This window comes from Anser anser (assembly GCF_964211835.1).
Source record: "Anser anser genome assembly, chromosome: 5".
NCBI lineage: Eukaryota > Metazoa > Chordata > Aves > Anseriformes > Anatidae > Anser > Anser anser.
Genome location: NC_139725.1, coordinates 49,658,429 through 49,671,828, shown reverse-complemented (window position 1 = coordinate 49,671,828; position 13,400 = coordinate 49,658,429). Strand labels below are relative to the sequence as shown.

The following is a 13,400-nucleotide window of genomic DNA, read 5'->3' as shown; positions in this document are numbered from 1 at the left end:
TACTTTCTCAAAGCATTTAACTTAATTCTTGGCTGATTTAGATTGTAGCTTTGAAGTGTATCTTCTTTAGTATACCTTGTAGAGAAGACGCTTGACAAATCTGTATTGTGTTTGTGTTCTCTTGTGCAGTGGATCACCGTTAAATGCTTTATGAAGCAAAAAATAATTCTGTATTTTAATTTTTTTCCCTTACAATCTCGCTGCTTTTTCTATGATGCAGTAGAACTTCAGTCACAAGTTTCAGTCCGTCCTAGATGCTTACCAAAATGTAATACACAACTAATAACAACATGCCATAAGGTTCTTAAGGAGTTTTAAAAGTTGCAGATTTCTTCATAGAGATTTTGTTTTGGTAGTTCTTGTAACACTTCAAAAGACAAACTTCATATGAAATTTTAGGAAGTAGCATTTTTTTCCCCATCAAAACTTTTCGTGATTTGAAGTTCTACTATGTACTACATGTTTCATCTGTACTAGGAAATTAGTATTTCGAGTTGACAAGTTTTTTTTTTGTTTGTTTGTTTTTTGCTCATGTTCTTTTTTGATAATTTTGCAGGCAACACTTGAGGGTTTGGCCACTATGGGTTTTTTTGTTTATTTTTGAATCTCGTTGTGAGGACACATTTGTGAATTTGCAGTACAGTCCTTGAGAGGAAGCTCCATTCGTGAGAAATATGCCCTAGCACTTAGAGGACTTAAAACTGGGATTCCAGTGGTCTGGTTTTGGCTCTCTTGAATATGTATCTTGTGGTCTTGATGAATGGTAGGTATTTTGGCTTTCCAAAGGTGCTGAATGTATCCAGCTTCCATTACGTTCAGAGGAGTATTCAAAATTTGGCCCACTGACTTTCTGTACTTCCTTCATTATTCTTTGAAGTTGGTATATTATTTTTTAGCTATTATGTGACATATATATATGTGTATATACATATATAAATGATTTACAAAGTTGTTCACGTTAGATGTACATGCAAGATTTATTTTTTTTCTTAGAAAAGTGCTAACTGGTCACTTATAAAATAGTTTCCTTTCTGTGGTCAAGTTCTGCTCTAACACGTGGACTTCTACGATAGTTATTTCTTGTGTGACTAGTGAATATTTCTTCTTAACCATCTGTTGGCTTAGAATCATAGAATCACAGAATGTTTGGGGTTGGAAGGAACCTCATAGACCACCTAGTTCCAAACCCCTGCCCTGGGCAGGGACACCTCCCACCAGAGCAGGCTGCCCAAAGCCCCATCCAGCCTGGTCTTGAACACCTCCGGGGATGGGGCATCCACAGCTTCTCTGGGCAACCTGTGCCAGTGCTTCACCACCCGCTTACTTCAACATAGTGTTCAACCTGTTCATAGATATTTTGTTACTTGGAAATGTTAGAACTTTTAAAATACTTGTATAAAAAGTCATTTAAAAAGTTGAACTTGTGCTAGTGAAACACATCTCTCTTTGCTGGAGACTGAAGTTTCTGAAACATGTTGATAATCCTTTGTTATGCATAACACAGAAAAGAAGTGACCTCTGTCAAGTAATCTGAAAAGTAAAATAAATTAATGAGTCTCTAGGTAAACTGATCAGAGTTTTACAGTTCTGCAGCAAGATGTCTTCAAACATTCTGGTTTGAGGTATTCAGCCACTAAATTTAAAGAAAACATCTGTGTAAAAATGTTGGATTATTTTCTTTTTTTGAATTTGTATAAAATTGCAATTCAGAAGATGTTTTAAATTTACAAATCAGACATCAGGGAGGATTTAGCTGTACAATGGAGTGCAATGTTGCTTTTTCTTATGAAAAACTTACATAATATTTCTCCTTGCTTTTGAGCACATGTTAAGAAAATGTTATGCAACTTGCACATAAAATCACATCTTAAGATAATACAGACGTATGACATAACAACACTTATTTAACACAAAACACACCTTCAATCAAATCATCTTGTTTTGAAACTAAACTTCAGATCGTGACATGACCATCCTGTGTTATGTGTTGAGGTTGCAGAATTGAGTTCTGCTCAGCAAAAAGCCAACATTTTTGGTTGAAAGAAAGCCAATCTTTCACCAGTACAAAGACATGCACTAGTAACGTAAAAGAAAATATTGTCAACTCTTTTTAAGTGCAATAAAAAATAAGATAGCTGAGATGGCACAATGATAAGAAAAAGATAAAGCTGTAAGACTTCAAAATAATTGATTATTTCTGTGGTTTAAGAATAAAATTCAGATCTGCTAAAGCTATTGGTACGAATGAGGCCTCCTCTCTTGAGGGTCTTGTATATCTTTGTAAAAGTTGTTGAGGCAGCAGAAGCAAAGGCAAAGAAACTTGAGTTGTAGAAGCCACACCAAAAAACAGCGGGAGTCAAGAACAGAATACTGATTTCCCAGTCTTCTATTCTGGCCATGTGGTGGGCCTCACTGTGTCCATACTCATTCTTGTGTGAAAAGAAGATAAAAAAAATATTACTTTCACTGAGTATTAAGAGATTTACTCTAATTTCCTATTTTCCTTTGTTAAGGTATCAACAGGCAGCTAAAAATTGAATCCTTCCCCAAAGCTTGTACTTTCAAGGTTGATGTGATTTAAAATTAAAACTACTATAGTAGCCCAACCAACTTCAGATTGTTTTGTTTTGTTTTTTTTTTTCCCTTTTTGGGTTGGTCACTTCTTACACTTTCCTTGCTTTCTCTTGAGTTATCTAATGATCTGATTTTTTTTTTCCTCCAATAATCTGGCAGTGTATGTTGTTACAATAATCAGTGGTGGGGTCCCCAGATTTATGTTTCACAGAAAGATGGTGATGATATGCAGGAAAAAAATGTATAATGTGGAGTTTAACAACTTTATCATGTAATATGTATCACAGTGTTACTATATTCAATTTGGAATACTGTCAAATTTTATGTTTATATACAGGAACTTGACGAGAGGAGTTGGTAGATTTAGAGAGTTACTAAGAGCTGTTGAAACAAGAACTACGCAAAATCTGCGAATGGTAAGTTATATTAAACCACATTCCTATTGCAGCATCAGAGTTCTAGTAGGCAGGTAAAGCATAAATACAGTGGATGAGATAGAGGCAAATAAACAAACTACAGCATACTGATCAGGATCTGTTCTCCACCACTTTGTAGAGCTACGTTTCCTGGTTAAAGTGAAAGTTTTAAAATAAAAAGGAATGCTTGATGCCCAGTCGTTCCCTTAGTTCTCTTTCCTATTTGTGGTTATGGTAAAACCTGATTGGTCTCTGACTGACCATGCTTACAAGCTTAATTATAGTTGCCCAATTTGTGATTTGCCCTTATTTCAGAAGGGTGTTATTTCTTCTTTCTGTAATGTAATGCGAGTGAGGACAGAGTGCAGTGTCTTCATATGTGTTCTTTAAATTGGAAGCTACTGAGTTATTGTTTATTTATTTTCATAATAAAACTTCCTAAAGAGAAGGAAATAAAAAGGGAAAATCTTGAAGCTTTGTTATTTATATCATTGTAAAATAAACCTCTATCAAATAAGTGATTCATCTTTTTTTTTGCATTTTTTTATATAATAAAGGGCCAAGACTTACATCTTTTGCTCTAAGGTAACAATTTTCAAAATGTCTTAGATTAGTATCCTAATACTGCAGCTTTAAAACTTCCATCATGGTAATAAGGAAGATAATTGGTTTATTAATTTATTTCTTAATTCATTTAATAACTGATTCCTAATAATCATATTTAAATTATTAAATAGAAGACTTTCAGTGGAGAGGGATAATATTGAAAATGGTAGGAGAATAAATGGTATAGGAATTAAGGTAGAAGATGCAGAAGACCGTGTGGTGCTGCCCATGCCTTGGACAGTACACAGCTGTTGCTGGGAAGTACTGCCAATTCTAATGTAAATGTGAAGCTTGCCTTTTTTCTGTTGCTGAGTTCTCATCATTGTCATATGTAGTCACATAAACTTGTATACATATATATTAAGCATTAAAGAGGAAATTATACTGGTAGCTATGGATTATAAGATGACTTCTCAAAGCTTTAAATGTATATTATTATATAATATTTATGTAGGTATTTTTGCACTTTAATATTTGGTACCAAGATTAATTTCTCAAAATCACGTTTTTCATGTCTGTCTGCAACCTAGTTTCACCCTTGCTAAACCGCAAGAGCAGCAAACACCAGCACCTTCAAGTCCAAGCTGTCAGAAGCCCAGATTAGTTTGGGTTTGGATTTGGGTTTGGCATTGGCTGGCTGCCAGACACTCACCCAGCTACTCTCTCACTCCCCCTCCTCAGCAGGACAGGGACAAAAAGATAGAAAAGCTCATGGGTCAAGATAAAGACAGAGAGGTCACTTAACAATTACCGTCACAGGCAAAACAGACTTGACTTGGGGGAAATTAAAGTAATTTATTGTCAGTGAAAATAGAATTGAATGGAGAGAAGTAAAGACAAAATCAAAAACACTACTCCCCTCTTCCCCCACCTTCCCAGGCTCAACTTCACTCCATCGTTCCTGACTCTTCTACCTCTTCCTCTTAGCTCCAAGGGGTGATGGGGAAGGGGGGTTGTGGTGAGTCCCTAAAAGTTGCTCTGCACCGCTCCTTCATCCTTGCACTTTTCCCATGCTCCCATAGTGGATCCTTCCCATGCCTTGCGGTTCCTTCAGGGAATATCCATATGCTCCATCGTGGTTCTCTCAGGAGGCTGCAGTGTGGAAACCTGCTTCACTGTCATCTTTTCCGTGGGTTGTAGGGAAATACCTTCTGGTTCCTTGAAAGGAAGTAGAGGTTATCAAGCATAAAATACCTGAAAATATACCTGAATGCGCTCCACTGTTAGGAGCAACCATTGGCGTGGTTGATACTTCAAAAGTATCCAGACTTTCATAGGTAAAATTGAAAAGTTGATTACTGCTGTATTTTTTTTTGGTGTGTGTTTAGAGAATTGAACTGTGTACTTAAACCTTTCAAACAGCAGAATGCCTGATATTTTAGATGATTTATAGTCATAGAAAATACATTCCGCATTTCTAACAAAAATATTTATCTTTCAATTCTATAGACGATAGCAAGACAACTGGCTGAAATTTTGTTACGAGGCATGTGTGAACAGAGTTATTGGAATCCACTGGAAGATCCCCCTCACCAATCACCGCTAGATGATCCACTTCGGAAAGGTTCAAACACAAAAAATTACGCACTCAGTAGAAGACCGCGGGTATACACTGGAGAAAAGTATGTCTGAGTTTGTACCTATTTTGTTTCTCTAATTGCAATTGTTACCCTGTGCACTGGGTAACTTAGCTTATATTATTGAAAATGCAGAAGGTATTGGACAATGAGAATGCTGATGTTTCTTGTGCTGTGTGTATGTATATTCCATGAAGAGATCTAAGGAAGCAATGTGCTTCTCCAAGCAGAAGTTTGCAGTGTATGCACAAGACTCTTTGCTCTCAACTCTCAAAATATCTTTTATGGTAGAGTCAATATCTCTCATTATCCTTGCGATACAAAAGAAAGCGTAATATGCATGACTGTCTTCTGTCACTTTGAGATATTCAGCTGTTTGCTCTTCTACCTCTTCTACTATACACATCGCAATTGGCTCCCTCCAAAATAGAGAGTTTGTCTAAATACTTTGAATCAACAAAATTGCAGCTAATGTGTTTGTGTGGTTTTTTTTTTTTTCCCAAAATAATTGCTGTTAGTATTAGTATTAAATGTGGATTGCCATTTCCTAGAATATGGACTTCCTTAAAATTTAATAGCTTGTTCATTGATTTCTAGGGTAAAGTTGCTTTCTTAAGACCCACTCTGACAGTTCCAAAAATTATATTGATGGAATTTTGTACTTTATTATTGCCTTTGGTTGTAGCTTACTGCCTGGAAGTAATATGTTTGTGTCAAATCATAGAGACGAAATCTTAACCATTTCGCAGTCTTTTTTTTTTCTTTGCCATTAAGTTTGATCTGATGAAACACTGTTGCATGCTTGTAATATTCAGTAAAACTTTTGCACTGCTCTGCTTGTATTTTATGCACAAGTACTCGAGGGATAAGGTCATTTAATACAGGAAACAAACACTACTTGCTTGCTTGGATACATGCTGGAAAGCATTGCAAGCCAGAGAACTGAGAAACTGATTGTAGCAGTGGAGATAATGATCTAGCCAAAGTTATGATTTGTTGTAGTAGGATAGTGAGTGCTTTACTTATTAATACAGATGGGAAGATTGGAATTCCATTTGAACTTAAGAAAAACCTTCTTTTCAGAACTTGAAGAGGTTGTAGAGTCTCCCCGTCATTGGAGGTACTCAAAATCCAACTGGACGCTGTCCTGAGCAGCCTGCCAGTTGAACTTGCTTTGTGCAGAAGGCCTGGACTAAACAATCTCCAGATAGACCTTCCAACCTCAGCCACTCTGTGAAATTGGTGTGATTTGAGAATCTCTTTTGAGGATGCTGTTATCTGATTTGTATGAAATTTTTGACCTTTTTTCTCCAATAAATTGCCTTTTTTTTTAAAGAACGTTGTCCAGCTGTTCCCAGGAGTTGTGAGCTCTTGAGTTTGTCTTGTCTGATTATGTCTTGGATGTTAAGTCATTAAAAGGCAATGTTTTGAGCTTTTAGAAAAGATGCAGGCATAGAGTTGAACATTTAATTTTTCAAAACAATTACTGTGTTTCTCTGCAAGGACATAATTGACAAACTGTACATGCAGCCAGCCTTTATGGTAAATGAAATACCTGGTTTGTGAATACACCTTGATCATTAAAATTAAAAGTGTGCATATGTTGCACACACGCTTTCTTTGTTCGTAACTGATATACCATAAACATAAGGTCAATAATGCAATTACTTCAGTGTTTGTAATTAAATGCGCAGATAAGCAATCCCCACTAGGTAAGGTTTTCTGGCTTTGTTTTTTTTGTTGTTTTGTTTCGTTTTTAATTTATAATGGTGAAAGATAGGAAGGCTTCTCATAGAGAACTCTGTGTAATTGATGCATCTTAAATACATTCTTAAACTTGAGAAATTAATGATTCAAAATAAATTTTGGCTGTAGTACGAGATAGGGAAATAATTCTTTAATCATCCATCTTTCACCATAGGGCAAATGAAGGCCAATAAATTTCATATGTATTTCATACCTAGCTTTTACTTTCAGTGCCAAAGAAATTTTTCAGCCATCCTTTGATTTAAAAAGAAAAAGAAAAAAAAAAAAACAAACCTACAATTAAAATTAAAATCTTCACAGTGTTAGACTATACTGTCTTAGTTTTACTGATTTCTTATATGCTGAATGAAACTTGCTTACAGAACTTGGAGGGTAACTCCAAAAGGTTTATGGAAGAAGGGATAAAGATTACTTTCTGTTCTATAATTATTTCTGCATAATATTGTTGAAATTTTTTTCCTAATATTCTGAAGTAATTTATAAGGAAATCATTTATGCCGAGTCACACGTTTTCCCAAACATTCAAAGAACTACTTGACTTACCACAGTAGATACTAAAGAACAGTCAGTTCCTCTGTTACAGCATATAGTTCGTGTGAAACTTTTTTTTCCTGGAATGTGGCCTTGTTATTATTAGCTGCATTTATTGCAGATTTCCATTAGTGAGTACTTGATACAGCAGTAACCCCACATAATTGTGGTGCGTACCACATTATCACGTTATAATACAAAGCAGAACAGCCTTTACCTTCAAAGATTTCTAGCAATTCTGCTTCCTTGGTCAAAAATACTTACAGCAGGCTTCTAAGGCTCAGTCTTTCAAACTTATTTATGTTCTTCATTATCAACTTAGCCTTCTGCAGAAACATGCCTCCTTTCAAAAGCATGGCTTTGTCCAGTGTAATTCATCCATCTTTCATTCTTGGGAAATGTAAGCAAGGAGTTACACAGTTTCAACAAAACAATTAAGTGCTTTTCTTTGGTCACATTAAAGTGATTAATACCAGATCAGACAACATGGCTAGCCTAGTATCTCATCTCCAACAGTGATCAAAAGCAAGTACCTAAGACGATGACTACGAAGACAGACCTATAGGAGACTTCTTCCTAGGTATTACTCTGACCTCCAACCATTTGAGTCTGAAATCTACTATTTTGTTTTAAATATGCTGCCCTATATATTAATTAAGTGAATTCACCTCTTTTGAGGATGGTTCGTGGTGTATGACTGATAACATTTATGATTTTATAGGCCTCTGTTACTGCCTCTTCAGTTTTCTTTATCCTCAGTTGAAGATGTGTTAAACTGCTTGGTTTGCCTTTGCTTGGTAGTCATTTTGTGATACCAATTGCCTTTTTTTTGCTCTGCCCTGTTACTGTTGAGCTAATTCATTCACATGCCTGCATCTGTCAGGGAAGACAGAAAAATGTCTGAATTCGGTCATCTATATTGAGCTTTTTGTATACACGAGCCAAAGGATTTTCCACACAGTATCTGCATGAAGAGGATTTTCGCTGTTTGAGACAAGCATTAACTTATTTACAAATATTTATTGACATTCAAAGTTTTTCAAAATATTTATAGGTATTCAAATAGGAGAAAATAATGTTTGCTTTCCTTTTGATAAGCTTTGGGGTAACTTCCCTATGTTCTCTGAGGAAGTAATTTCCCCAGTAAATATTTCCAATTGCTATACTGCTTGCCGGAAATCATTGCCAGTGAGTTATATTAGATCTACTACCAAGTTGCTAGACTCTGCATCGAAGACTGGATAGGTAAATGGGGAGCTTTCTGCTTCCTCTTCATTCGTCATTCCCTGTCCTGGGTGATTCTTAATCCTGTGTAACTGCGCTTTGTAATTTCTTTATGTAAAAATAAGAAGGCCTTCTAAGATTTAGAATACTCTTAAAAATCTTAGAAGCAGCTTCTACTGATTTTACAAATAATAATAATAACAAAAATCCAATGACAAAACAACTCATAATCCCTTGTGCCTTATCTGCTTTATATTACCACAGTGCTTTCACAACCTTGCTTTCAAACTCCCTGGACTCCAGATGCATTTTACTTTCCATTTCCTTTCAGTTATTTAATTACTAAAGTTTCTAGTGCATTTAAAAAATTTAGAGAGTTTAGAGAAGGAAAGCTGGAGAGTTAAACACAAAACACTTGAGAGAGAAAAAATTCCTACCGGTCATCTAGTCAATGCAGATTACTATTGTCTATCCACTGGTGTAGAAGAGTATTCAGAGAGCATCCAGTGTTTAGAGAAAGTAGTAAAGTTTGCAGCCTAGTCCTACGCAAACATTCAATATTAACTCACAAGGAATTATATTTCATTGAAAATAAATACTTTATTGGCTTGCAAGTAAGAGGGATGATGGCAAACAGGCAGAGATTACCATGGCTCTATTTAAATGTATTCACATCTATTGAATACATCAGGAGAACAATTCTCAAACAATAGCCAATGAAAGGTTAATAGAAATACTTATCCACATACTGCCTGAAATACAAAAATTACCTTGCTCTTGTGAGAGATTCTTGTTGACCTTTGAATCAGTGATATAGAATCAGCTCAGGTATTAGGTGCCAGCAGCTAGTGAAATAATGGGTATATATTTTTACACTTTTCAGAGTATGTGCAATTTTGGGATATTTGGAAGTGTTTTTCGACTCTGACAGCTGTAGCGGTTTTGTTTTCTTATTGTGTTTGGCCAGCTTTTCTGAAATGCAAATTTATAGTATTGCAGAGAAATGAATTTTAAGCAATTGTTTTTTCTGTGTAAGTTAGTATTTATTCTCTTTTCTGGAAATCTTTCCATTTTTGCAGTACTGTTGCTGTATTTGTGTGAGATACTCTGAAGAGTAATGTTTTCTGCTTAAATAATGAAATTCTTGTTTTGAACAGCATCTTTTGTCCTCAAGAAAATACAGAAGAAGCCTTACTGTTGCTGCTTATTAGTGAATCTATGGTAGGTAAAACAGAGTGAATATGCATGTGCTGCATGTGTGTGTGTACTCCTTTTTCTTTTTTAAATGAAAACAGAACATTTTTTTCGTGCCTCGCTTTTTGACCTGTGTTTCATTTTCTGTTAGGAAAGCAGGCAGTTACTTCTGAAACTCAAGCTTCTGTTCTTCTGAGGCAGCAGGATGAGTTCAGCAATGTTATGAATAGGAGTTCTTCTGCTTTTGGAGTGGCTGAACCTAGCCTCATCCAAACGATAGGCAGGTGAACACAAAGCCAGGTCCTTTGATTTGGCATCTCTTATCGGTATGAACCACTGTTACACCAACGGGTGCTATTCAGACAGACAGACAGACTCAAAATGTAAGTTCTTTCTGTTGTGAAAAACAAAATGAAAGACTACTAGGTAAGCATAATAAACATAGCCAAAAATATTTTCCATTGTGCATTAGAACTCAGATGTCACTCAAATTTGTAAATTATTTTTAATGATACTGACATTCAACATTTGCTACTGGATTATTTAATTTTTTTCAAGTCTCCTAATTTCCTCAGCAGTTGATTCCTTTCAGTGGCCTACTTGTGCCTTTTATCAGTTTTTCATTTTTTCCTCTAGCATGATTTTACTAGTCATCCATCAGCTGTCATGTACTGACATTCTCATACCAGGTCAGTTGCATATTTTCAAATGACAGAAATGAGAAGCTTGATCTCAAACCTTTGCTGAGTCTCTTACTGGAGGGGTGTAACCTCTAGGATCTCAGGCACCATATATTAATGTCTCGCTACATGCCACCAAGACTTAGTCTTTTAAGTTCTGTAGGTGATTTGAATGCTTTTACACTCTGGCATAATTTCTGTTTTGGTAGTTAAATAAGATCAGAACAGTTTAGTGAATGTCCTGTTTGAACTATTTTAGAATTGCACACTTACATAGTAGTGCAAACCACTATCCTTATTCCTAGTGACCTACCTTGCAATGTGTTCATGGCAGGATCCATCACCAGAAAATTAGACTGAGCAAACATTTCCATATACTGCGTGTTGCTTTTGCTGCACAATGCCCTTACCAAAAGGGTGGTAAGTTTTAAACCATAAAACTACTCATCGGTACACACTTGTCTTTGTGAGTTATCTTCCTGAGAGTTGAGAGGTCTTACTTCAGCTTCAGTGCATACTAACTCTTGCTAGCTGTAGTAGTTAGAAGTAATACATGACTTATAATTTTGAAACCAATATTTGGCTAAGAAATGAGAATGATTACAGAAGATTGAATAAACAGTATTGTTTAGAGATGGAGTTGTATTATCAATGTAGTATGATCTCTTGCTTGTTTGGGAATTAGTAAAAACATAAACAATGCTTCAAGACTTTTGTCCTTCGTGAATTTATTTAAGTAAATATTGGAAAACAAAATGGAAATCTGACATATAAGTGGCATTTTGTGTAAATAAAAATAATCAAATTGTTATGTGTATATAAGCCCCAGATCATACTGCTAATTTCAGGGAAGTGATGCACTCTAACATCGTAACTTCTTATTTGGATTATATCTAGTGCAACATATATTCAGAAAATTGAATCGTGACAGTAGATTATAAACGACACTTATGTGTCACATTGAGTTCCCTTAATTTCTGAATTTGGAATGGACGCTTTGATAGGTAAGATTTAAATTGCAATATTTATGAAAGAAATGCTCTGAGAAAGATAGTTCTGTGCTTTTTAAGTATTCTAATTCTCTTATAGGTACATTTCAGAGTACAAAATAGTCATTTAGCCACATGACTGCTGCTACAGTGTACTGTCATACATAACGAGGAAAGTCAGCTGCAACTCTGCCATCACTTACTTTAAGACGTCCTTGTATTCTAGCTGTTACACTTGCAAAGTTAGACGAGCCTTTCCTTACCTAAGCAGGAATGAATAGAAAGGTAGGATCTGAAGGACTGAGATCTTCAAGTCGCAGTGGGTGTATATGTAGCTGCATGTCAGCTGAGCTATAAGTAACAGAATCACCGAAGGGTTCAGGTTGGAAGGTGAATGAAGGCAAAAAATGACTGTTCAGATACATATTTAATACTTAACAAGGCATCCTCTCCCATAAACTACTTTGGCATTGTCAGCCGTTGTTTCACAAGAAGTGCTGTTTCATAGCTTGTTTTGTACTTGCAAGGAATTAAATCAACAGTGATTAAACATGGAGTTAAAAAGGAAGAAGTTCCTGAAGCTGACTAAATATTTATGCAGTGTAGAAAGGAAAAGCCAAAGGCTTCTTGATCAAAAGAAAGTGCAATGTCTGTTTTGGGGTGTATGTGGGGGTGTGTGTTTACAAACCAAGCTGTGGATTGTTCAGTTGATAAATCTTGAAATGTCTATGAATTTTATGCTCCATGCATCTCTGAAAAAATATTTTGGTATTCAGTTATTCTGATTTTAATGATTCTTCGAGTATGATCGGAGCTCAAAATGTTATCCTATTAAAGCAGAGAAGCAATTTATTGGTGCTTAATGTATGTTATTCCTCCCCTCTAAAAAGGGGGGAAAACAAGCTGTCCATTTTAATTCAGCCTATTTAAATTTAATTCAGTCTATTTAAATAAATGTATTTTTAAATAATTTTTAAATATATTTAAATAGTTTTTAAATAAATTTTGGGTAGATCTGTGTGGTGGCAGGAGTTGGACTCGATGATCCTTATGGGTCCCTTCCAACTTGGGATATTTTATGATTCTAGGAAAGGAAAGGAAAGGAAAATGTATTAAGGGGGCCACATCCTGCCCAAATGAAAAGGGGAGGAGAGGGCAAAGAGAGAGAGGGATCTTTAACTTCTGTGTTAAAACTACCAGGTATGTTCCCATTGGCACAAATACTACTATGTAAATATCACCAAATCTACAAATAAAGAAGATACTCTGAGTAGTTGAGTATAGGTAATCTTAGCTACTGGGAGGCTTGAATTTTATTCTTTGCTCTTTAACAGGATTTCTCTGTGAACACAGTCAATTCATTTAACCAGGTCTAGTTCAGTTTACACTTTCTCAAAAGGAAATGTTTAAGGACTTAGGCTTGCAATGTGCATTTCACAGAACAGGGTTGAAAGTGTGAAGCTTTATTGCAAACATGAGCTGATTCTGGACCTGTGCTTGGAACCAGGGACAGTTTTCATTCTCACTAATAATTCCTGAAGGTGATTGTGTGGTTATCTTGGGCAGATAACTACATGAAAGTAAGAAGGTAGTCGCATAACGTTATGAAAACAAAAAAAATTTGATTTGCTTGCTGTATTTTACAAGAAGACAGAATAGGAGATTTGAAGATCATTATCATACGTTTTACTTGCCTTCAAAAAAAAATTAAAAGATGAATATGAATATTTAAAACCATGCTTTATTGCGTTTCTGAGAACTTTCATAATTGTATATGTTATGTAGTTTATGTAGTTAGAATCAAGCAGTTAAAAATAGATCCATATAGAAACATATAGTGGC

General features: G+C 35.5%; 1 protein-coding gene across 5 annotated transcripts in view; it reads left to right on the top strand.

Annotated features, from left to right (window-relative positions):
* The window catches only part of TTC7B (tetratricopeptide repeat domain 7B), a 137,234-nt gene that overhangs the window by 45,468 nt on the left and 78,366 nt on the right, over positions 1–13,400 (top strand). For all 5 annotated transcript variants that reach the window (XR_014585278.1, XM_083838843.1, XM_083838840.1 and 2 more), the window contains 3 exons: positions 2,912–2,990; positions 5,046–5,218; positions 9,853–9,916. Coding sequence is in view for 4 of the 5 variants with exons in the window: in XM_083838843.1 (XP_083694969.1) it covers positions 2,912–2,990; positions 5,046–5,218; positions 9,853–9,916 (316 nt within the window). In the remaining variant the exon portion in view is untranslated. The remainder of the gene's footprint in view (positions 1–2,911; positions 2,991–5,045; positions 5,219–9,852; positions 9,917–13,400) is intronic.